The 22,136-nt window shown below is 54.7% G+C and overlaps 2 protein-coding genes across 3 annotated transcripts in view; both read right to left on the reverse strand.

The window, feature by feature from the left end:
* Positions 1 to 268: 268 nt before the first annotated feature.
* Positions 269 to 14,402, reverse strand: LOC137754392 (scavenger receptor class F member 1-like). 2 transcript variants are annotated; one of them, XM_068530027.1, is made up of 19 exons: positions 13,959 to 14,402; positions 13,793 to 13,886; positions 13,601 to 13,707; positions 13,267 to 13,512; positions 12,869 to 13,014; positions 12,380 to 12,502; positions 11,610 to 11,699; positions 11,278 to 11,347; positions 10,315 to 10,361; positions 9,981 to 10,042; positions 9,632 to 9,733; positions 8,277 to 8,802; positions 6,762 to 6,980; positions 6,221 to 6,349; positions 5,321 to 5,424; positions 4,704 to 4,824; positions 3,296 to 3,420; positions 3,058 to 3,204; positions 269 to 2,386 (listed from the first exon to the last, which is right to left on the reverse strand). In XM_068530027.1, exons 1-19 carry the CDS (start codon positions 14,184 to 14,186, stop codon positions 1,527 to 1,529), a joined length of 3,546 nt encoding a protein of 1,181 aa, XP_068386128.1. In that variant the 5' UTR covers positions 14,187 to 14,402; the 3' UTR covers positions 269 to 1,526. The 2 variants fall into 2 exon arrangements, with proteins under 2 accessions (XP_068386128.1, XP_068386127.1); XM_068530026.1 differs by having other exon boundaries at positions 10,315 to 10,586.
* Positions 14,403 to 14,936: 534 nt separating this feature from the next.
* PRPF8 (pre-mRNA processing factor 8) overlaps positions 14,937 to 22,136 on the reverse strand; it is a 35,418-nt gene continuing 28,218 nt past the window's right edge. The window contains exons 32-43 of the mRNA XM_068529552.1: positions 21,890 to 22,081; positions 20,618 to 20,855; positions 20,352 to 20,480; positions 19,348 to 19,461; positions 19,090 to 19,263; positions 18,611 to 18,804; positions 17,637 to 17,876; positions 17,395 to 17,536; positions 16,020 to 16,160; positions 15,746 to 15,885; positions 15,438 to 15,640; positions 14,937 to 15,266 (exon numbers count right to left, since the gene is read on the reverse strand). Of these exons, the coding sequence (XP_068385653.1) occupies positions 15,112 to 15,266; positions 15,438 to 15,640; positions 15,746 to 15,885; positions 16,020 to 16,160; positions 17,395 to 17,536; positions 17,637 to 17,876; positions 18,611 to 18,804; positions 19,090 to 19,263; positions 19,348 to 19,461; positions 20,352 to 20,480; positions 20,618 to 20,855; positions 21,890 to 22,081 (2,062 nt within the window). The 3' untranslated portion in view covers positions 14,937 to 15,111. The remainder of the gene's footprint in view (positions 15,267 to 15,437; positions 15,641 to 15,745; positions 15,886 to 16,019; positions 16,161 to 17,394; positions 17,537 to 17,636; positions 17,877 to 18,610; positions 18,805 to 19,089; positions 19,264 to 19,347; positions 19,462 to 20,351; positions 20,481 to 20,617; positions 20,856 to 21,889; positions 22,082 to 22,136) is intronic.

Consider the following 22,136-nt stretch of genomic DNA (forward strand, 5'->3'; position numbering starts at 1 on the left):
TTTAAGAATTTAAAATGTTATTACTTTAGTTATATTTTGTGCGTGCTAAAATAATGAGATATCTCTTTTAACCTATCAGATTGGGTGTGGGGAAATAGATGCCAACATAATTTATGAGAACACAAAGCCATTCAACTTTTTTTGGAGGGCCAATTGGAGTAAATACTCAAATGTTTAATTTTCTTACCCCATAACCCAGCAATTCCACCTCCAGGAAGCTCTGCTACAGAAAACCTAGCACTGATGCAAAAGGAAACGTAGACCAATGTTGTCCACTGCATCATTTATTGTATCAAAACGATTAGAAACAACCCACATCCCCATAGGCAGGGGATGGTTTAAATAACCTGTATTATTTCCACATGATGGAATCCCATGCAGCCATTCTTTATAAAAAGAGGTAGCTTTATACTTACTGACATCAAAAGATAGCCAGGTTATATTGTTAAGTAAAAAAGCAAATTGCAGAACAGTATGTTCTTTTGTTTTCACGCGCACAGAAAAACATTTGAAAGGAAGCATCTAAACTGTTCATGAGATTCTCTGCACACTGGGACAGAGGGACTTGCTCTTTATTTCCTGACTGGCTAATACAAGTATGTGAGGAGAGTATTCAGAACTAGACCAACAGGCATTCCGTGAAAATTAAGTCTGGCCCCTCCCTCATCCCCCAGAATCCTCTGGGGAGAAGAGAAACCTCATTTTTACTCTAGACATGTCTATAATGTTAGTACTTTTTATTTTTAATGAAGAATATTGCCTATTATAATTTTAAATATTCAACCTAGTGAGAAAAGTAAAAAGAACGTTCACTGTAGAAAATTTGCAAATTATTCAGAAATCTAAGAAGAAAATAAATATCTGCCACAATCTCATCTCCCAGAGAAAAATGCCATTTGATGCCTTTCCCTCAAATCTTTTTTATGCACATACATCTTTTTTTAAAAAGTCTGTAAAACAGTCACAAAATAAACACAAAATGGAAGAACTCTAAACATATATTCTGAGGCCAAAAGGAATGAAATTTGTAAAAAGAAAACTTACTTTTTACACGTAGCAGGATAGTGTGAACATGCTCCCATATTAAATATTCTTACACAACCTGATTTATTATGGTTGTTTAGGAACCTTTCATAAGGAATAGCTCTTTAATTAATCTTTTAGCATCAAACATTTAGGTTGTTTCCCATTGCAGAAAAATGTTTTGCAAATGAAGAAAAGAATAGCCTTTGGGGGCAAACAGAGTACAGGACAACAGAGAAAAAGTCCCTGCAGCCATCTCTTTCCCCTTCCTGACCCCATCCCGTGGGGTCTCTGCCCAGGCCTTCCAGACTGACTCCCAGAGCACGGCCAGGGCCAGAGCCAACTAGCCTCCAGCTCTGACACGTCCCGGTGGAAGTGGAGGGGCTCCAGCGTGTCTTTCCTGGCCCTGGGATCTTTTCCCAGCACAAAACACAATCTAATTTGGGGCAGTTCGGATGCCTAAGCACCATCCACAGTCTTCCCACTCACGAAATTCAAGGTCCTCAGGGTTCTGGTGGCCCAGAGATGAGTACGACATTCTCATACTGGGGCTCCTCCTGCCCTTCCTCGTCAGTCAGCTTCTGGGGATCCTGTTCTAGGGGACCACCCTCAGGGACCAGCTCCTGGCCCCTCCCTGAGCTCTTGATGCCATCCCCTAGCCCACTGGCCACTTCCTCTGGCCCAGTCCCTGCAGACTCCAAGGCCCCAGTCAGCTCCTCACTTGGGGCTGAGCTGGAGCTCTGATTGGCAGAGCCAGAGGCCAGCCCGGGGCTGCCCTTGTTCCGACTCAGGGCCCGGCGTGGAGGCTTGGGGATGGCACTCTTGACCTTGGGCTCTGCCTGGCCTTTCTGGAAGCTACCAAAACGGCGGAGGACAGACCGGACGGGGCCCTCAGATCCCCGGGGTGTCCCTGCCAGCATGTAGATTGTGGTCACAGAGCCTGCACTCTCCTGGACACTGCCCTCGATGGCTTCCACACGTTCAGCCACTGTCCGGCCACTAAGTGGGAGCCGGCGGCGGCCAATGGCTGAATCCCTGGGGCTGGCGGCACCAGGAGGGGCCCCGTTCATTTCTGCTTGCTCTGGGCCTGTGGACTCCTCGGCCTCCTGGCTTTCAGGACCTGGCTGGCCCCCCCGGGAGAGCCTCTTGGGCTTACGGAGAGGGCTGGAGAGCTCCCCCGAGCCTCGGCAACTCTGTGGTGCAAACTTGGTGCCTTCAGCAAAGGAGACCGACGGCCGCTTGGCCCGAGCTAGGCTGGAAGTGCGCGGGATGGCAAACGGCGTGGAGGCGTCCTCAGGGGGAGGGAAGGGACCTCCGGCCAGGCTGGCCTCTGGTGACTCTGCTTGGGCAACAGGGACCATCCCTGGCAAAGGAGACAGAAGAGCTTGGCCAAAGCTGGGCTGGCTACCCCAATCCATCCTGCTTACCCAGCTCAGCATCTTCTGGGAGGCCCCCCAGATGGGGCAAGGGAGAGGGTGAGGATTTAGAGAGGCAGGGGAAGGGCCTATTCAGGCAGATGCTACTGCTTTTACCCTCTTTTCTCACCACCCCCGCCTACTTTGCACTAATGTCACACTCTAACCATGCTAAAACTCCTTCAGTGCCACATGGCCATGTCCCTCTTACCTCTGGGCCTTTGGGTATACTGTTCGCTCTTCCTGAAACATCATTCCCAACTCTCCCTAACTTTCCCTGGGCCAATTGCTACTGATTCTGCCAGGCTCAACTCCAATACCACTAACACCGAGACATCTTCCCTGACTCCAGTCATCCCTCACGTGGCTGGATTCCGAGCCCCGACTTGCATGTCCCCCATGAAAGCACGTGTCACTCTGTCCCACATGTGTCTGATTACTGCCCACCAGACTACAGGCTTGGGGAGGACAGGAATCTATCTTGTTCTTTACTGCATCCCACCGCCAGGAACTGTGAAGGGCATGGAACAGGCGCTTGATACACGTTTGCTGAAGGAATAAAGGAGAGGCTGTGATGAGCAGGGCTGCTCAGGGGCTGAGTGGGCTGTTTGGGGGCTACCTTCTTGGGGCGGCACGCAGTAGGCAGGACCCTCGTCCTCTTCTCCAGACTCGGGATCAGTAGAGAAGGAGTCGTCCGAGGCCCAGCCAGCCGAGGGCGGCTCGATGAAGCTATGGTTGAAGGGGATCTCCGGATCATGGTGCGAGACTGAGGCGGGAGGGGGAGGCTCTAGGTCAGGCGCAGAGCCCCAGGGGAAGCCCTGTCCCCTTGCAGCCCCTGACCATCAGCACCCACTTACCTGTCACCCAGGGAAGCTTGTGGCTGCTGAGGGAACCGCAGGGCAGTGCAGAGCCCAGGCTGGAGGTCAATGCCCCCCAGACCTGCAGCTTCATCCTGGACATAGCGGTTCCATCTCTCGCTGGCCTGAGGGCACAGGAGAGTTGTCAGTGAGGGAGACCCCGGTTGGGGTGGGGCAGGGGCAGCAGAAAAGGGCCAGGACCATTCTGGTCCCAGGATTCGTGTGACAGAGTGACTGTGTCTACTTCAGTGACTCTCTATGACTACAGAGTAAAGTCCAAACTACTGACCCTGAGATCTGGGCCTGTCGTAGAGGGCAGCGCGGCTCCAGAGTCACGAGGTAGCAACTGTGGCTCAGACTCTGCCTCTCTGGGCCTCAGCTTCCTCATCCGTAAAATGGGGACAACTGCTATCTATCAGAACTTTTTACAGGACCCAGCACAGCACCAGCTACCTGGTGGGGCTGCCCCAAAATGCAGCAGTGTGTTATTATCATCCCAGCTGAGCCCAGCTCACCTACCTTTCTGGAAGTGGCACCACCTCCAGGAAGCCCACTCTTGTCCCTGCCCCGAAGCTGGAAGTGACCGCTTCACTCATTACCATTCCTCAGACAGTCTGTGCACATGTCCTGGTCTTCCTGTGAGGGGCTTCTCCCCACCTCCAGGCTCTATGCCCCGGGGTTGCGGGGAGGCTACTGGGTCTGCTGGTCTGAGGATGCCCCCCAGCACAGAGGGGGACATGATCAAGGGGTAGTGCGTGAACTAATAAGAGCACACAGGACAAAACAAAGAGTCCAGAGAACCGGCCACGGGCTCTGCGCGTGCCAGTGACTAGCTGGGTCACCTTGGGCCTGTGTCCTCCTGGGAACTGAGAACGCTAATCCTCCTGCCCCCACGTGCCCTGCTCCAAACCTCCACGCTGCTGTGAGCCTCCAAGGAGCTGAGAAGTACGAAGAGACTTTGTAAAGGAACAAAGCTCTGTGCAAGGAATATTCCCCGCTTCCCCACAGCAGCCCGCAAGCCCAAATCCCTCCTCGCCTCTCCTTTTCTCGAAAAGCCACATTCTCTGCCAAACCACTGCTCAGGCTTTTATGGCACTCTCCCTTCTGAGGCCTGGTCTCTTCCCCTCCCTGCCCAGAGCTGTCCCGTTGCTTCTGCCTTCTGCCATCCTGGTGCCCGGGGCCCCCTGCTCACGCGTGACTCAGAACCTCCCCCACTGAAGGCTTCTGAGGAGGGCAGAGGGCTGACCTGGTGTCTCCAGGCCACAGCCACTGCCAGCTACCTCGTTACCTCTGACCTACATGTGTGACAAGGCCAGCCCATCCCCACCCCTGAAAGGAAACCAGATGCCACCTTGCTTCCACCCATGTCCTGAGCTGTGGAATCGGGAAGGAAGGGGCCAGGGTTCACCTGTCCTTGGGGTCCAACCGGGCAGCCCAGCAGCAGCAGGCACAGCAGGCGATGGCCAGGAGGAGAAGCAGCAGAGGCACAAGAATGCCCGCAATGAGGGCGGCATCCTGACTATGAGATCCTAGGGAGAGCCAGGGACGGGCAACTATTCAGGGCCATCTTGTCTCCCGTACATCACGTCTCATCTCTAGCTCTGAATTGCCTACTCTGGGGAGATTCTGGGAACCTTCCACCTGTGGGTCCCTCCCGCTCTTCTAAGAGATGTAGACTCTGCTCAGCCTGGAGGCCCCCTCCTCCAGGCAGCCTCCCCACTGGTCTGTCCTCTCCCGATGGTCCACGGCCTGTTCCGCAAACTCTTGCCCTCAGTTCTCGGGCCTGATGAGACATCCCAGTGTCCAGCCCTGTCCGCTCATTTCCTGGGTGCTAGCCTGGTTTCCCAGGGGACAGAGGCTCTGTCACATCTTCAGGGGGCCCCAAAGCACCCATACAGATTTCAAGTAAAGAGAACATCTCTGAAGAGGGCCCAGCCTCTCTGGCAAGAGATGAGGCCCCGGAGCCCATGTAAAGGGCCACTCTTTCCCCGGTTACTTCTCCCTGTATCCTTCTTTCCACCTTACCCAGCTGGCAGGCCCCAGAGACAGGGTGGCAGTTTCCCTCTGGACATTCGCAGGGAACAGAGCAGTTGTTTCCATGGAAGCCAGATGGGCATGAAGCGTTGCAGCTTTGGGGTGACAGGAGAGACAGGCTGAAGGCTGGGTGAGAAGGCATGGAGGTGGGCAGGGGACAGGGGAGGGTAGATTTCCGGGCACTGCTTCCCACCCCCTGCCACACAGGCTTCCCTGGATGATGCCCACGCAGAGTCCTCTGACCTCTCAGCCACATTCTCAGCACGCCTGGCAGTGTTTGGAAGAATCCCTTAGCCCCTAAGCCCATCTTCCAGAGAGACCACCCACAAACTTCCCCCTGGCTCCCAGGCCCCCCAGGGTGTAAGCCACAGTCAGGGCCCACCTCTCATGATCCTCATCCCTTGCCCACCTGGCACTAATGTGAAATAAGCAAGATGCCAATGGAATCCAGAGACACTTCCTCAGGGTTTGGAGGTCTGAGCCATCCCCAGCCCTGCCCCTAACTCTCTGGGCCTCGGTCCTCTCCTCTATAAAATGAGGTCTCTTCCAGTTGATACTACATTCTATCCTACAGGTGGGAAAAACCTGACATTGGAGATAGTGACACTGATTATGTTTTTACCACCTGAAGACCTTAGGGAAACAACAGTGGGGTTTGGCGCCCTCCTCCTAAGTAGCTTCTAGTTCAGGAGCCAGGCCTTTTAGATTAAGCATCACTCTGACCCTCCTTTGGAAGAAGCAGACCCCACAACAAGAGGAATAACTTCTTAGTTATGAGGATGCGGGGTGGGAATCTGGGAGATGGAGAAGCCCAGGAAGGGAAGTTTGGGAAGCAGATTGCACAGAGGCCTGACCTAGGCCCCTGCCTCCTTCCAGGGCCCCAGTCCTCACCTGGGCCCCCAGTAGCCGGCGTTGCAGACACACTCCCCAGTCACAGCATCGCAGGCCCCCTGGACGCAGGTGGGGCAGGTAGAGCCACAACCCTCCCCAAAGGTGCCAATCGGGCAGGGGTCTTCACACCTGAGGTGAGGCAAGACTCAGAATGGGGAGCAGGGCAGGGCTGGACCCCACAGAGGGGCCTCACCCATCTGCCCACACTTGTAGATTCAGAGACCCAGTTGTCTAGTTTGCAGCAGTGAAGCTCAGGTGCAAACAGGGCCTTGAATTTGAGGCCAGACCCAGTAGGTGACAGATTACAGATCCCTGGACGAGAAGAGGGCGGGAAGCCTGAGTGGTGAGGGAGCTGGAGGAAAGCTGTGCCCAGAGCCCCGTTAGCACCCATCTCTCCCACCTCAGTCTTCCCCAGGAGGTGGGCCCCCAGGGCTGTGTGAATGTGTGCCTTGCGGGAGGGGCAGCTCTCCCTGAGGGAGCCCCTGGGGTGAGGATCTAGAAGGAAGGTATACCCTCACCCTGAGCAGGCTGGCCCCCTCACCTGGGCCCCAGCCAGCCAGGGTCACAATGTCGACAGTGCCCAGTGTCTGGCTGGCAGGCCTCCCCAAGCCGGCAGTGGGGGCACTGCTGCCTGCAGCTCTCGCCAAAGGTACCAGGAGGGCAGGGCTCGTGGCACTGAGTCCCATTCCAGCCCGGCTCGCAGGACTCGCAGCTGCCTGTGTCTGCAGAGCATGGCTCATGCTGCTTGCAGTGGCCACAGCTGGGAAGAGAAAGGGTACACGCAGCACTAGGAGGCGGATGGATGAGGCACCCACCCAGGCCGCCAGGGGCCGGACGGCCTCCCGGTGCCAGCTGGGTCACTCAGGCGGGTTTGAGCCTCAGTTGCCCCATGTTGTACAACAAAGAGGCTGGGCAGACTATCTCTGTGGGCTCTAGTAGGATTCCAGCCCTTTCCTAACCCCTGGTACTGAGCCCCATCCTCCCCTGGGTCCCAGGGTCACCAGGAGCTCCCAGCCCAGCCAGGGAAGCCAAGTTACGACCTCAACCTCTGCTTCCCTTCTGCCCAGTGTTCCCCTCCTCCCCTTTTCCCCTTCCTCAATTCCACCCATGCCATCTCGGAGGTCTGGCGTGAGCAGTCCTCAGTAGTGTATCCTCTATGCCATTTTATGCATTATGAAAATGCATAAAGTGTCTGTTTTCACCACTAGAATTTTATCTTACATTTTTTCCAGTTTTACTGAGTTATAATTGACATACAGCACTGCATAAGTTTCGAGTGTGCAGCATAATGACCTCCTCACATATATAGTATGACATGATCACCACAAAAAGTTTACTTAACACCCATCATCTCATACGGATACCAAAAAATGAAAAAAAAAAGGTTTTTTCCTTGTGATGAGAACTCTCAGGATCTACTCTTTTAGCAACTTTTCCAATAAGGTTTATCTTATCTTAATATCTCATTGATCCTTACTTGAAGTTTTTCCCTCCAGAGACTTAATTATCTGGGATCACATGCTTGGATCAGACTCATTAGTAGGGTGAGGAAGGGAGTTCATAAAATCAATTTAGCAGATCCTGACCAGTGTTAAAAAAGAGAGAGAGAGAGAGAGAATAGAAAACATTTCGGTGTACATATGTGTGTTGTCTGGTTAAGTTTTTACTTCAGTTAATATATATCGCATCATATATTATATATGATAGGAGGTAAAACATCTCTTACTGTGGGTGGAACTAGTCAAAGTTTGAAAGCCATTGAGTTTCAGAGGGACCTTGCAATCCTTTTGCCACAATGTTGATTCTGTATCTGTTTCTACGGCTTGCTAGTAGTAGTATTTTGTTTAACAGTAAGCGGATGAAAGTGGTGGGCGAGGCTGGACTTTAGGGCGTCGAGGGTCTCTTTTCCCCCTTTCACCCCAACCTTGTCTGTTTCTGCGCAACATTCTCCCTGCGCCCCCGGCTCATCCCCTTTCCCTCCCGTTCGTTCTCTCCCCTTCCTTCTCACGCCCTCCTCCCTCCCTTCTCTCCCGCATCCCCCGTTGCCCCGGCTCACCTGTCGCGGCACTGCAGCCCGTAGCGGCCTGCGGGGCATGGCAGCTCGCAGCGCGCGCCGCGGAAGCCGGGCGGGCATGTGCACAGGCCGGAGGCGGCGCTGCAGCGGCCGCGCACGCACTCGCAAGGCTGCCGGCACTCGGAGCCCCACCAGCCCGGCCGGCAGGCGCAGCGGCCCGACTCCTGCGCGCACGGCGAGCCGTGGCAGGCGCAGCGGAAGCTGCAGCGGCGGCCCCACCAGCCCGGCTCGCACAGGCAGGAGCCGGTGGCCTGATCGCAGCGCGCCGCCGCCGGGTTGCACTGGCACGGGCGGCGGCACGTGGGCGACCACCAGCCGGGCTCGCAGCGGCACGCGCCGGTCTCGGGGTTGCATCGCCCGTGGGGACCGCAGGCGCACGGGAACTCGCAGCGGTCGCCCCAGCGGTCGGATTGGCAGTGGCACACGCCCGTGGCCGGCTCGCACTGGCCGTGCGGGTGGCAGGGGCAGTTCTCCCGGCAGTCGGGGCCCCAGTACTGGCCCGGGCAGCCTGCGCGGTGGGGGGAAGGGAAGGGGGTCAACGGGCTCAGGGTCAGGCACCACCGATCCTCGCCCTGCGCCCCCTTCCACGAGGAAGGCGGGTGGCGGCCGGGCTCGCCCTCCAAGAGCCGGGTACAGCCTGTCCTCCTGGGGCACAGCTTACTTCCTGCCCCAGACTCTGAACTACACAAATCCCTACCACTGGCCCAGCCTCCCACTTCCACATTCTAGAACACACTTAAAGATCACGAGTGGCAAAGGGCCTTGCCCAGAGTCACACAGAGGTGGGTGTGCCTTCATTCATGCCCCTCCTCCCTCTCATTGGGTTCCCCCACTGTGTCTTCCCCCGCCTGGATGCTGCCCGTCCGGGTCGAAGAAGAAGCCACATTCCGCCCAGTGTCTCCTCTCAACCCTGACTCCTAGCCAGGCTGCCCTCTGGCTAAACTGCCCACCAACCCCTCTCCCATGCGCCACTTCCTGCCAGAGAGGGAGGACATTCCAGTCGCCCTGCACACGTGCACACGGTGTATGCGGGGGAGACCGAGAATGCATCCATTCTGCAGTTAACGGGGATCCACAGCATCTTTCCAGAAGTTGAAAGGGAAGATGAATGGCCCAGAACTGAACCTGTGGGAGGGCTCTGTGGATGGGATAAAAACCAGATGACTCAGGACATCCCCTTAGAGTGCGTCACTTCCTGTCTCGACCTCAGTTTCCTCAGCGAAGCTTGGAGGGATTCTGGCCCTGCTGTTCTAAGATTACATTCCTACATGCTTTGCCTCCCCTCTCCCCCAGTCCTGCCCGGCAACCTCATCCTTCAGGAGAGACTCAGGACTCACGGGAGTTGCACCGGGCCCCGAAGAATCCAGGTTTGCATCGACAGAGGCCTGGTTTCACACATACCTCGTCTTCCCGGCAGACGTCCAGCCCCTCGCAGATGGCTGAAAAACACCCCACCCAGGTTGGAAGGCCTGGGGTGCGGCCAGGGGACACTCTGCCCCTCTCACTGACTCCCGGTGGCCTGCCCCCCTCAAGAGCTGTTTCCCCAGGGCTGGGGGGCTGGGTCACAGCACGGACCCTAGCTCTAGGGCTCAGGAGGGCAAACAGACCCCAGGAGGCTAGGAAGGAAGGGTCACTGGGCTCTGTCCTCCCTTCTCCTCCGGTGGGGGGTGCATCCTGGCTACTCACGGGTGGTGCATTCTCGATCTTTCTGCCTCCAGCCTGGGCAGCACTGGGGCTCAGCAGAGGGGCTGTGGGGCAGAGAGGGGTCAGCGGGGGGGCAGCTTGGCTCTGCAGGTGGATCACTGTCCCTCTGAGACATGGGGTGCTGCCTCAGCCCCATCGGGCAGGCCTGGCCAAGAGTCACAGTCCCCGTGTCCCCGACCCCTTCCCGCTCTGTCCCTGGCCATCCCACCATCTGCCCCCATACCCACCACCCTCCAGGCTGTCCCTGCGCCCCTCCTGCTTTAGCCCCTCCTTCCTCGTGTCCTCCTCCCCCCCATCAGACCCCCAGAAGACCCACCTGCTGGCCATGCAGACGTGCCGCCCATTGGGGTCCAGCTCAGACCCCTGGGTCCCCCGAGTCCAGAGCAGCAGCAGAGGGAAGAGGAGCCCCAGCCCCATGGCGGCCAGTGCAGTGGGAGGGCTTGGGTTAGTCTGGCCCCCACAGCTCCCAACCCCCTCCCTGCTTCCTCCCAAGGCTTTTCCTGAGGAAACCAGGCCGGAGGGGCGGGCTGCCATGAGGCACCTCCCTGAGAGGGTGGGCAGGCGCAGAGAGGACCAGACACCAGAGTACTGAAAGGAAAAGGAAGGCCAATGGCGAGGGCTGAGCGGGGGCTTCAGGGGCTGGTCTCAGTCTGGAGGGGGCAGGAAGATGAGGCTGTAAGTTCCGGGTACTGGGATAGGCGAGGGGGTGAGCCATGGACATCCACGAGGTCACGCTCCCCACCGGAGGTCCGCGCTGGGAGAAGCCTCCCCAGCCAGTGACAACCAAGGGGAACTTCCTGGCAGAGCTGGGCCGGGACAGACCACTGACAGACAGACATGGAGCAGTTTCTGGGTATCACGGGCAGCTGCTTTATTACATTAGCTTAGGCCGTCCGTACAAACACCTGGGAGGGAGGTGGTCAACTCTCCATTTCATGGATGGGGAAGCTGAAACTCACAGAAGCAGCACTTTTATCTGGCCCCGGAGGCTTGGCACAGAGATACAGGAAGGAAGGTAGGTTGAGCTCCCCGTCACACCCCGGCTCAGGCCAGGGTTAGAAAAGAGCCCGGGGAGGGAGGGGAAGGAGGGAGCCCTGTCCTCATTTGAGGTCACACATCCACCCCCAGACAGACTCCGAAGTCAGGCCTCTGGGGCAGCTGGGACCCCAGATGAAGATATTCATCGAGAGCAGAGCAGGGCCGCTCAGGAGTTGGGGGCTGTCAGGCTGCCCACAGGCTCCAAGTGCGGTGGCTGTGGAGCCTCCTCTCCTCCCCGTACCTCACTGGTAGCCGCAATGCCGGCCTCCGCTTCAGGGGCCTCGGTTTCACCCCGATACCACAGGCCCAAGCTGCGGGGAGAGCCAAGAGGTGCTCTGAGCCTGGATGCCAGGGAGGTCAAGGATAGGGGCCGAAGGCAGGGGGTGCTGTAAAAAGGGGACTCAAGAGGATGAAAGGGCAGCATGAGGCAGGGGGAGGTCAAGGGGCCACCAGAGGAGCGGGAGGGGACGGGCATGCTCAGAGCTCAGGGCGGCTGGGTGAGCAGCAGTGGAGCGGGAAAGGTGGGGTCCCTCCACTCCCACCACATTTGTCCTTCCTCTTCCCCCAACATACAAACTCTGTATTCTGGACTCAGGGGGTGGGGGCTGGAGGTGGTCTCCCTTATCCCTGGAGAGCAGGAGCCATGAGCCATCCTCATCGTCACTGAGGCAGAGGAGAGAGGAGTTGTGAGGGTCATTTGTCAAGGCCCTGAGGGACAGCGGGACTCCAGCTATGTTCAGCCTTCTGTGCAGCCCCCAGGAGCAGACAGGGGAGGACAAAGTGACTTCAGGGCCCCCAAAGCTGGAGAGAAGGAAAAGCAGGGGAGACGGAGAACAACTAGAGGATTCTTTTTTCTTTTTGGCCGTGCCCCACGGCATGCGGGATCTTAGTTCCCCGACCAGGGATCGAACCCGTGCCCCCTGCAGTGGAAGCACGGAGTCTTAACCACTGGACCGCCAGGGAAGCGCCCTCTTGAGGCTTTTATTTTCTAGCCTGACACACAGCAGGCCCCTGACAAGACTGCAGATACAGCCTTACCCATCTGAGAACAAACAGATGCAGCCAAGACAAGAAACCGAAAACTGACTGTGGAGAAGCAGAATTAGCAGGTTTCTTCAGCAGGATGTACGGGGAGCATGGCAGGTGGGAGCAGTGCGATCCAGAGAGAAGGGTGGTGCGCTCAGGATGGCAGGCTCAGGGGGTGACCAGGCCAGGTTAGGTTCTAGAAGTGACTAAGTTAGGTGACAGGCTCAAGGTGTGACTAGATTGGGGTGACAGGTACAGTCTGAGGCAACAGGCTCAGAAGGTGACCAGGCTCAGTGGGAATGGAGGCAGGGACTTACCTGCTCTCTGCTTCCTCTGGGGTCCCTAACATCTTGGCCTTGATCTTCTTTCGTTGCTTCCTGATAGCCACCTTCATGGCTTCGAGCAGAAGCCCGGGGACCCGGTGGTCTGTGAGCAGCTCCCTACAGAGGAGGGGGAGGGGCAGAGAAAAAGCAGTGGGGATGCCAAGAGTAGGTCTCGTCCCAAGTACCTGTGCATGTTGTTCCCCCTTTTGGAAACACTCTGCCTTGCTAACCCCCCGACCTTAGTTTAGATGTCACCCCTCCTAGGAATACTTCCTTGATGGCTGCTGTGACCCTTTGCAATGGCCCACCCCATGTGGAAGAAGTTCCAGGAGGGCAGGGGCTTTGTGATTCTCGTCCTCCAGTGCCCGGCACACGACAGCGTGGCTATATCGATGACCCAAAGAATGAGGAGGGTGAACCGAGGCCTGGGAACAGGTGCAAGTGGTGCCCCCAAGCCTCCCGACCCCTGTCCTGCGCCCTCACCGCTGGAAGTAGGCCAACTCCTCCTTCAGCAGGAACACGTTGGCTTTGAGCTCATTCCTCTCCTGAAGGATCTGTTCAACCTCCTCTCGACTGAAGCCGCACTGCCCTACCTTGGGGGGGCGTCCTGGCGGCGGCAGCGCATCCACCTGCGGAAGGACAGGCTTGGTCAGGGGGGCGCCTCGGCTGGAGAGGGACGCTAGAGGGTGACTGGCAGGGAGACTTGGGAGGCCAGGGCGCTACAATAGATGCCAGACCGGTGCTCTGGCTGAGACTGGGGGCGGAGGCCGGCTGGGGGCGCACATTCGTGCCACCTTCCCACTTCCCAGTGGCCCTAACTACGCAGCACAGCAAACCTTTCCCGAGTGCCGGACCGGTCCCTGACCTCATCCGGCACTCACCCGGTCCTCATGGGTCCCCGGGGCTCCTGTGCCCGCGGCTGCCGTCTCGGGCTCCTGCCTCTGCTCGCACCCGGGCGCCGCGGCCTGGCCCAGCGCCTGCTCTGGCGCGGGCTCCAAGGTCGCTTCGCGCCGCCGCTCTGATTCGCTCTCGCGGTCCCGCGCGGCGCGCAACTGGGTTTGTACTGCGGCTAGCTTGTGCCGCAACTCCGCATTCACCAGCAGGAGGCGCTGCAGCTGCTCCTGCAACTGTGGGCGGAGCAAAGGGGGCTGGTGGGCGGGGCGCCGGAGGGCCGGGAGAGCCCCGCCCCCGCACGTCGCCCCGCCCTGCCCTCACCGCTTCCGTCTCCTGGCTGCGCTGCCGCAGGTCGCGGTTGTGCGCCCGGAGTTCATCCCGCTGGCGGTCGGTCACCTCCTTGAGCTGCCGCAGCAGAGCGCGCTCCTCTGAGGAAGGGGCGTTCTCAGCGGCGGCCCGCGGGGAGAGGCCCTGAGCCTCCCGGCCCCCGGGCCCCGGCAGGCCCGCACTCACCCTGTGGCCCAGAGCGCAACTCTTTGCAGAGGCGCTCGTTCTCCTCCCGCAGCCGCCGCAGCTCGAGTTCGGCCTGCTGCGCGGATACCTGCAGCTGGAGAGGCCGCGCCGTCAGGGCCGGGGCCCGCCAGCCCGCGGGCGGCTAAGGGAGGGCGCCATGACTCACCGAGTCCGGGGCGGGCCCCACGGCCGCCTTTTCCAGGAGCTCCAGCGCCTGCACCACCAGCGGCACGAGCCCGGCCGCCGCCTCCGGCCCGAAGCGGCGCGCCAGCTCCTTCAGCTCAGTGCCCAAGGCCCCCGCTAGGTAGTACACGAGCTCCGCAGCCGTCCCCGACCCCGCGGCCACCCGAGGCCCCCAGCAGTGCGCCCCAGGCCCCACCCTCCTGGGCTCCATGTCCCCCGAAGGCGACTAGGGCTGCGACACCCTCCTCCCCACAACTGGGGAAGGAAAAGGCCAACCAGTCCTGGCCCAGGAAGCAGTTTAGGACGGTAGAGGGCGGGGTAGAAGCGACAAGGGAGGAGGGATTAAGGGAAAAAGGCTGGGGAAGGAGAGTCTCAGTGCCCTGCTCCCTGTCCTGTTCAAGCCCCCAAGGTCACAGGAAGCAGGACAGCCAACTTCCAGCCAGGTGTCCAGGAGCTGAGGCTCAGGGCTGTAAGTGGTCACTTTCGTCAAGCCCTCCCCCCAGTGCCCACACCAGGCTCCACCCCTGTGTCTGGAGTCATGGGGCCTGACTTGGCTGCCAACTCTCCAGGCAAGAGGTGAGAGGTAGGAGAGCTGTCACTGGCCTCAACCAGAGGCAGCCAACTGTCCAGCCATGTGCCTGCTTCCAAGACAGATTGAGAGTGACACAAAGCTTAAAGGGCTAGGCTGGGCACCACAGCTGCAGACTGCTCCAAGAGATGTTGAAAAGCGGTGAGTGTTTCCAGGTATTTTGGAGGGAAATTGGCAAATGTCATCATGGCAGCAAGAGTGTGAAGGCCCAAGTCCCCTTCAGTTCTCTGAGTTTAGACTATATTTACCCCCATAGCTCTTGAGTATCAGGGGAGCCTCAAGGATCAGTCCAGCAGCTTGCTGTGAACAAGTCTGGCCTCTGCCATCCTTACACCCAGAATTCGAGCTGAGGGAAAGAAAAAACTCAAAAACTCCTATTTATACAAAATTTATTATACTTTGTTCAGAATTACAAGTCACCATGAGGTCAAAACATAAGCACAAAATAAGAGGAAAAAGGGGCCAAGCTGCTGAATGTCACCAGCTTGTCTGTGAGGGTAAAAGGCTCTGGCCTCTGGGGAGTCTGAAGCAGGAGGTGAGGAGACAACTAGGCATAGAGGTCCTCTCGGTCCGCAGAGTAGACCTCGCCCTCCTGCAGGAGAGCAAAGTTGAGGAAGTGGGAAGGTCTGTGCACCTCGTGATAGAACTCTTTGGGGTTTGCCAGCTGCAGCTCATACTTCATGTTGGGATCATGCCGAACACCTTGGAGTAGAAGGAAAGGGCCAGTGTTGACAAGGTCCACCTGCCTCACCCTGCTGGGTCCTGGGCCATCTCCAAACCAGAGTCCGGCCCCAAGTGCTACAGGGTGATGGCCGAACCCCAACCCCACCTTCCTGTGTGCCCCGCCACCACCCCACACCCTGCCTCACATACCCATAAAGTTGTAGTTCCATGAGGACTGGGCAGGGACCATAAAGAAGCCAAGGAAGCGGTCTGACAGTAGCATCTGGACCCTCTCGTAGTGCGAGGGTAGGTAGCCCTTGGGGTTGTTGCCCTTGTCTGTGTTCTGGCGGCCCCATTCATAGCCACTGGGGGTCAGCTTGTAGGCTGTCAGGGTGCAGGAGCCTGGTGTGAAGCTGCAAGAGGAGTGAGGACAGAGTCAGCGCTCAGGCCACCATTCCTGGGCCCTGGCCTGCAATGCCTGCCCCGTCGTACTTCCTCCCAAGGCGGCCCAACCCCACCTGCAGGTGATGATAATGGTCTTCTCGCCATCCCAAGATGGGTTGTCAGCCATGATCTTGGCATGGGTGGTGACATCCTGGGGTGACAGCTGGGGGGATTCATTGGGCTGAGTGTGGATCCAACCTAAGGGTTCCATCTCCTGTGGGTAGAGCAGTGAAAAGCTATTTAGAGCCCCGTCTGCAGACAGGAATCCCACCCGTGAGAGTAACACCCCTGCCTTCCCTCCACCACCTTGAGAGCAGAAAGCCCCGGTTCTCCCACACCCCCGCTAACCTTGAGGTACTCATGCTGAGGCAGCTGGCCAGGCAGGTGCACAGTCTGGTGAGTGCCCCACTGTGGTACCATCACGATGCAGCGGATCTCCTTCACCTGGGGGTTATCTGGTGGGCTCACCCCATAGAGGTACCCTGCAATCTGGAGACAAGGGTGTCAAGAACCAAAGAGATTCTTAGTACCAGCCCAGATTTGGGGCTGTCAGCGCTGTGTTTAATTCCCTTCTCCAAGAACAAGGACAGAGTTTCTCAAAATGTGGTCAGAATCTCCTGCATCAAAAACGCCTGGGGGTGCTTATTCAAAATGCTAAATGAGGACCTCATCTCAGACTTATCACATCAGAATCTCTTGGGTGGGGTCCAGGAATCGGCACTGCTCACACATTCCCCAGTTGATTATATAAGTATTTAAGTACAGTGTCCATAAACAAATGAGCACACAAGCACAGAGCTCATGCATTTCCACAAACTGAACACATCTATAAAATCAGCACTCGGCAGTACTTTAAATTTTACATTGTCATGAACAAAGTAAGAAAACTTGTGTTCCTATAAACTCACCCAACACAGGATACTAACAATCTTCAAATTCACCAAACTGAGGCCACAGATTGGTATTTTATAAAATATGATTCTCCCTGATTACTAGTAAAGTTGACCATCTTTTCCTATATTTTCCACCTTTAGTTCCTTTTCTGAACTACCTTCATACTCCTTTGCCCATTCTTCTACAGTTATCTTTTATAAAACTCAACTTCTGAGAATTCCCTATTCTAGATCCAAACCCACTATATCTTAGAGTTACGCAAATATTTTCTTCCTGTTTTTAGTTTGTCTTTTGTGGTACCCTTTGTCACGCACAAGTTATTAATTTTGATGATGGCTTTGTGTTTAAGAAGGTTATCCTAACTTTAAGACGATAAACATTTTCTTCTAATACTCAACTACAGTTTAGTATTTTACGTTCAGATTTGTACTCCACCTGGATTTGACTTCTGTAAGTGCTATGAGGCAGGGATCAAGCCTCCTTTTGCTGACTGTTTCAGTATCATAAGGCACGCTTAATCCCACAGATGAAGGGGGATCCTCAAGTGATACAACACATTTATTATATACACATGAATCTGTTTCTGACTATATATCCTCTTCCAATAACTTCTAGGCCAATAATACATCATTTCTCAATTGCCACAGCTTTATAATGTTCTGGTATCTGGTGGGGGCCGAAACCCTCCTCCCTGTTTTGGCTATCCTTGTATATTTACTCATCTATCAATTTCAAAACCAGCACCTCCAGTTCCAGGAAATCTCAGGTGAGTTTTAGGCACATAAAATGCCTGGCACACACTGTGGCCTAGTTGAACAAACATACTCACTTGGGCCCGAAGGTCAGATATGCAGATAAACTTCTTAAGCACATTCTTGGGAAGAATATAGGTATAACCAGTCTCCTTGATGTCATCAGATGAAACATAGATGTGATTGGTCCTTAGGTGCAGGTTGGCGGCAGAAATGGCCCTAAGAACAGGTAGGGAATATTGGCATTTCTCAACTCAAGCACCTCAGGTAGCATCAGTAGGCCTTTCCAAATCCCTACCCCTCTTGCCCCTTATACTACCTGACCCTCCATTCAGTCTTAGATGAGAAAGTCTGGGTCTCATAGTTGCTGGTGGTAGAGGTGATGATTTCGTCACCATGCTTGTTGACAGTACGAGTCTGGGTTGCAGTCAGCTGTGACTGTTCCTTGGTCTGCTTCTCAATCTCAGCTATCTGCTGCCGCTGCTGTGATGGTGCCGAGATCTCCATACCCAGGATGATGTCTCGAATTTCTGATTGTGTCAGTGATGCCACATTCACACTGTGGGGACAGTGTGGGTCACACCACAAGGATCCCTTGCCCTTGGTCACTTATGCCCCAATGGCAAGGTGTAACTTGGTGGGACAGGAGAGCCCATACTCTGACCCCAGATAATCTTCAAGTGACACTTGAAGTGTGAAGTGGAAATACACTAATACGGATAAGATTTGTCACATCCCAGGCTGGCCCTGTGCCTGTACACCTTTCAGCCATGCTCAAACCTGCTCAGCATTCATACCTCCCACTTTTCCTCAATAAAAAGCGCCCTGGAACCGGAAAAACTCTCAAAAACGGAAATCCTAGAACAAGTTCTCAATCACAGTTGGTGTGTCTGCACCCTTACTCGGTGAACATTTTTGGTTGCCACAATGACAGGGAAGGAGAGAGAAGGAAGGTGTGTGTGTGTGTGTGTGTGTTATTAGCTGTGGTACCTGGGGGTCTGGGATGTTAGAACTTCCTACAATGTATGGACAGTAAGGAAATGCCCCGTTCAAAATGGCAACAGTGCCTCTGCTGAGGAATAGCGCCGAAGTGTCAGCCCGAGCCCTGAGACACGGACACTTCCTACACCATCTGAAGACACTGCCTACCTACCTCTCCTCTATAGGCATCTCCAGGACAATTTCTTGAGAAACTTCTGAGCTTAAAATGTTGCAAAAAACCCAGAAGGCATATACTGAGCCACCCATTTTACCCTCTTTGGATCTCTCATCTGTATCCCCACCACTGCTCACTTGTTTTTCTTGCCATAGTCAGCCAAGATAAGGTCCTTGAGCTGCACCTCCACCTTGATCCACTCCTCGTCAGTCAGAGTGGGCCAGATGTGGTGTGGTTCTGTGATCGTAGTCTTGTCTGGCTTCAGGATCACCTTCGCCCGGTCGTTGTTCACATGCAGGGCACGCAGAATCAGGATGAGGCGGGAGAAAGCCTGGGGAGAGATGTGGCAGCATGGGAGGAGGTCAGCTACTTGATGTTCTTCCCCTCTCCTCCATCCTATCCTTTCAGGAGACCCAAGAACCCATTTCAAACCCTACGGTGCTCCCCTCACCATGAGTCAACCTGATATGCAGAGTCACTGGCCCATGCACAGGCTGAAGATGTGAAAATGGCCCCGTAAGAGGCCTGTGGGAAAAGCTAAGGCACAGGACCTTCTTGTGACCCCAAACCCACTCCTCTTAGAGTGACCCTCCCTCCTCGTGAGGTGGCCTCATACCGTGTAAGATGAGATAGTCTTGAGCCAGTCATCATAGAGGTTAAAGAGAACCATCTGCGGCTCAGTGGCTTTAAGGATGAGATCCCCAAACTTTTCCACCTTGAGACAAGCCTGGAAGGGGAGCTGGAGCTCTGATCCTTTGATCACAATATTGGGGAAGTCCAGCAAGTGCACCTGAGACAAGATCAAGTCCAAGTTTAGAAACAGAACCAGCAGGTCTCAGCCCTCTTTCCTTCTACCTCATTCACCACCTCTCACCTCCAATGGATCGAGCATGCCTTTCCTGGTGACAATGATCTGCTTGGGCTGCTCTTCCACTGGCAGAGATCGGATCAGGGCAGCCACCTCCTCAGCTGTCTTCCACTTAGCCAACTAAAAAGCAAGAGAGAAGAACATGGAAACTGAGTCCCCACCCTCCCAGGTCAACTAGAACAAAAAATCCTAGTCTTAAAACAATTAGACTGTTTCTATCGCACACTGCTATTGAATGTTAGGTACTTCAGAGGTACAGAAAAAACGTCCAATGGCCTTGCCCCAAAGGGTGTTTCAACCTAGCTGGCCAGACAAAGCTCACAGTGCCACAAGCTAGTATTTGATTATATACACGCTATGTCAGGGACAAAAGAAATTAAGGCTAAAGGTCATAAAAAGCTGCACAAAGAAAGAAGTCTTAAGGGATGAGTAAGACAGTGATTAACAGAAGAGAAGAGTTCATTCTAGAAGCAAAGACCTATAAAGCAAAGCCACAGAGGTGGAGATGCTCATCAGGGTTTGGGATACCAGGATCCTGGACTGACTGCCAGAGGAACCGTGCTACAGAGGAAGAGGAACTGTGGCTGGACAGGTTACAGGCCAACCAGATATTAAGTATCTAGGAAACCAAAAAGTTAATTCAGCAAAAAGAAAGGGGCTACCAAAGGCTTTGAGGAGGAGAAGAAATTTGGTGAAAATGACATTTTAAGAGTGCTTGTTCCCTTTAGAAAGATGATTTTTCATAGCCCTCTTCAAGATAGGTTAGAGACGGGAGATTCAGGAAGCAGAGACGCCAGCTCGTAGGTAATGAAGGACCTCAAATATTCTTGGACCTCTTATAGAAGAACACTTCCCAAGTTAAGTAATTCAGGAAAAAAGTTTAAATGAGATGTCCTCAATCTTACAAAGAGAGAAACAGGAGATTCTCTCTGTCACATACACACCCCCCACATACCAAAGAGTAAGAGGCAGCAAGGTTCTACAGCCTCTCCACCCTTTAACATGCTCACCTGCCCCAAACGCTTCTGTCCAGCCCACACAGATGTGTGAATTATCTTGAGAAACAGCTGCCCTGTGCGTGGGTTGAAGATGAAGATGGCCCCATTGATGGGCTTGGTGGTCAGGTTCCCTTCAAAGGTCTAAGGAATGATGACATCAGTTAGCACAGTCTAGACACAACCAGACCGCCTTCCTCCCAATATGCACACACTTGTCCGGCTGCCCTCCCACAGGTATATACAGAGCCCCACACCCGCACGCTGCATCTAACTCTCACCTTATGGATAGTCACTCTGTAGACATTCGTGTCATCCACAAACCAGATAATCTGGTTGGAAAAGAGCTCACCATAGTTCTGAGAGGACAGATAGGGCTCAGTGGGCTCAGATGAATAAAGCTGCAGCCCTTTACGGATCCGTTCACGTAACACATACAAGGCAGGGTTTGCCTTCATGATCTTGGCCATGGCCTGCTGTATGAGGGGCTTGCTGCCAGGGAACCAGTTTCCATAGGCACTGTGAGGGTGGAAGAGGCAAGAAAGGTTAAGACCAGGCTGGCAGTCCCAGGAACAAGGCAAACTGCGACTCTACAGAGGAAGAAAAGGCTGTTGGCCAGGCTGAGAATGAGTGCCTGCTCACGTACGTAGAGGCAGGGAAGAAAGAGTCAGTGACCCCAGTGGAGGAAACGGCCAACCTCACCTCACCTGGGCAAACTAAAAAAACACGTGTATATTAAAGTATGGGGCAGCGGGGAGGGATAAATTAGGAGGTTGAGATTAACGTATACATACTACTACATATAAAATAGATAATCAACAAGGACCTACTGTATATATAGCACAGGGAACTCTACTCAATACTCTGTAATAACCTATATGGGAAAAGTATCCTAAAAACAATACATATATATATACATATAACTAAATCACTTTGCTGTACACCTGAAACTAACACAACGTTGTAAATCAACTATACTCCAATGTAAAATAAAAATTAAGGGACTTCCTGGTGGTCCAGTGGTAAAGAATCCGCCTTACAATGCAGGGGATGCGGGTTCGATCCCTGGTCCGGGAACTAAGATCCCACATGCCACGGGGCATCTAAGCCCGTGTGCCACAACTACTGAGCTCTCACTCATTCCTTAGACCTTCGAAGGGAACTTGACCACCAAGCCTCTCAATGGGGCCATCTTCATCATCGAACCTCAACTAGAGAGCCTGCGTGCCGCAAACTACAGAGCCCACACGCCACAACTACAGAGCCCACAAACTCTAGAACCTGCACGCTACAACTAGAGAAAACCCGCACACCACAACTAGAGAGAAGCCCGCGTGCTACAACGAAGAGCCCGTGTGCCGCAACAAAAGATCCTGCATGCCTCAACAAAGATCCTGCGTGCCGTGACTAAGACCCGACGCGCCCAAAAATAAATAAAAATAAATAATAAATAAATCTTTAAAAAATAAATAAAAATTAAAATAAATAAATAAATACAATAAAGTGTGGGGCTGATGAAAAATATCAATACATGCTTCTGAGCCTCAACTTACCTATGCAGGTTATAGGCCAGGTCGATGGCAATGAGCACACCTGTGGGTGAAGGGTAGATACTCATGTTGTCTGTGGTGTAGTCCAAGAACTTGGCCCGGGCGTAGCGCTCAATGTCATGGGAATCATAGTCCCCCCAGCGCAACTGGATGTCAATCCAATACTTCTGAGTGGTGGTGCTGTCCATCACATCCCTGAGGGTGGAAAGGGGTCAGGAGTCTAGGCTTCCAGGAAGACACTGGCACAACC

This window comes from Eschrichtius robustus, chromosome 20, assembly GCF_028021215.1.
Source record: "Eschrichtius robustus isolate mEscRob2 chromosome 20, mEscRob2.pri, whole genome shotgun sequence".
NCBI lineage: Eukaryota > Metazoa > Chordata > Mammalia > Artiodactyla > Eschrichtiidae > Eschrichtius > Eschrichtius robustus.

Excerpts from the sequence above, each read along its gene's own strand:
- LOC137754392 (XM_068530026.1), bottom strand. The coding sequence starts at position 14,186 with ATGGAGCCCAGGAGGGTGGGGCCTGGGGCGCACTGCTGGGGGCCTCGG. Across the intron at positions 8,803-9,631 it reads CGGGGCCCGGTGCAACTCCC|GCTGCCCGGGCCAGTACTGG; the intron begins GTGAGTCCTGAG and ends CCCACCGCGCAG. Across the intron at positions 5,425-6,220 it reads GCCGGCTACTGGGGGCCCAG|CTGCAACGCTTCATGCCCAT; the intron begins GTGAGGACTGGG and ends GTCACCCCAAAG.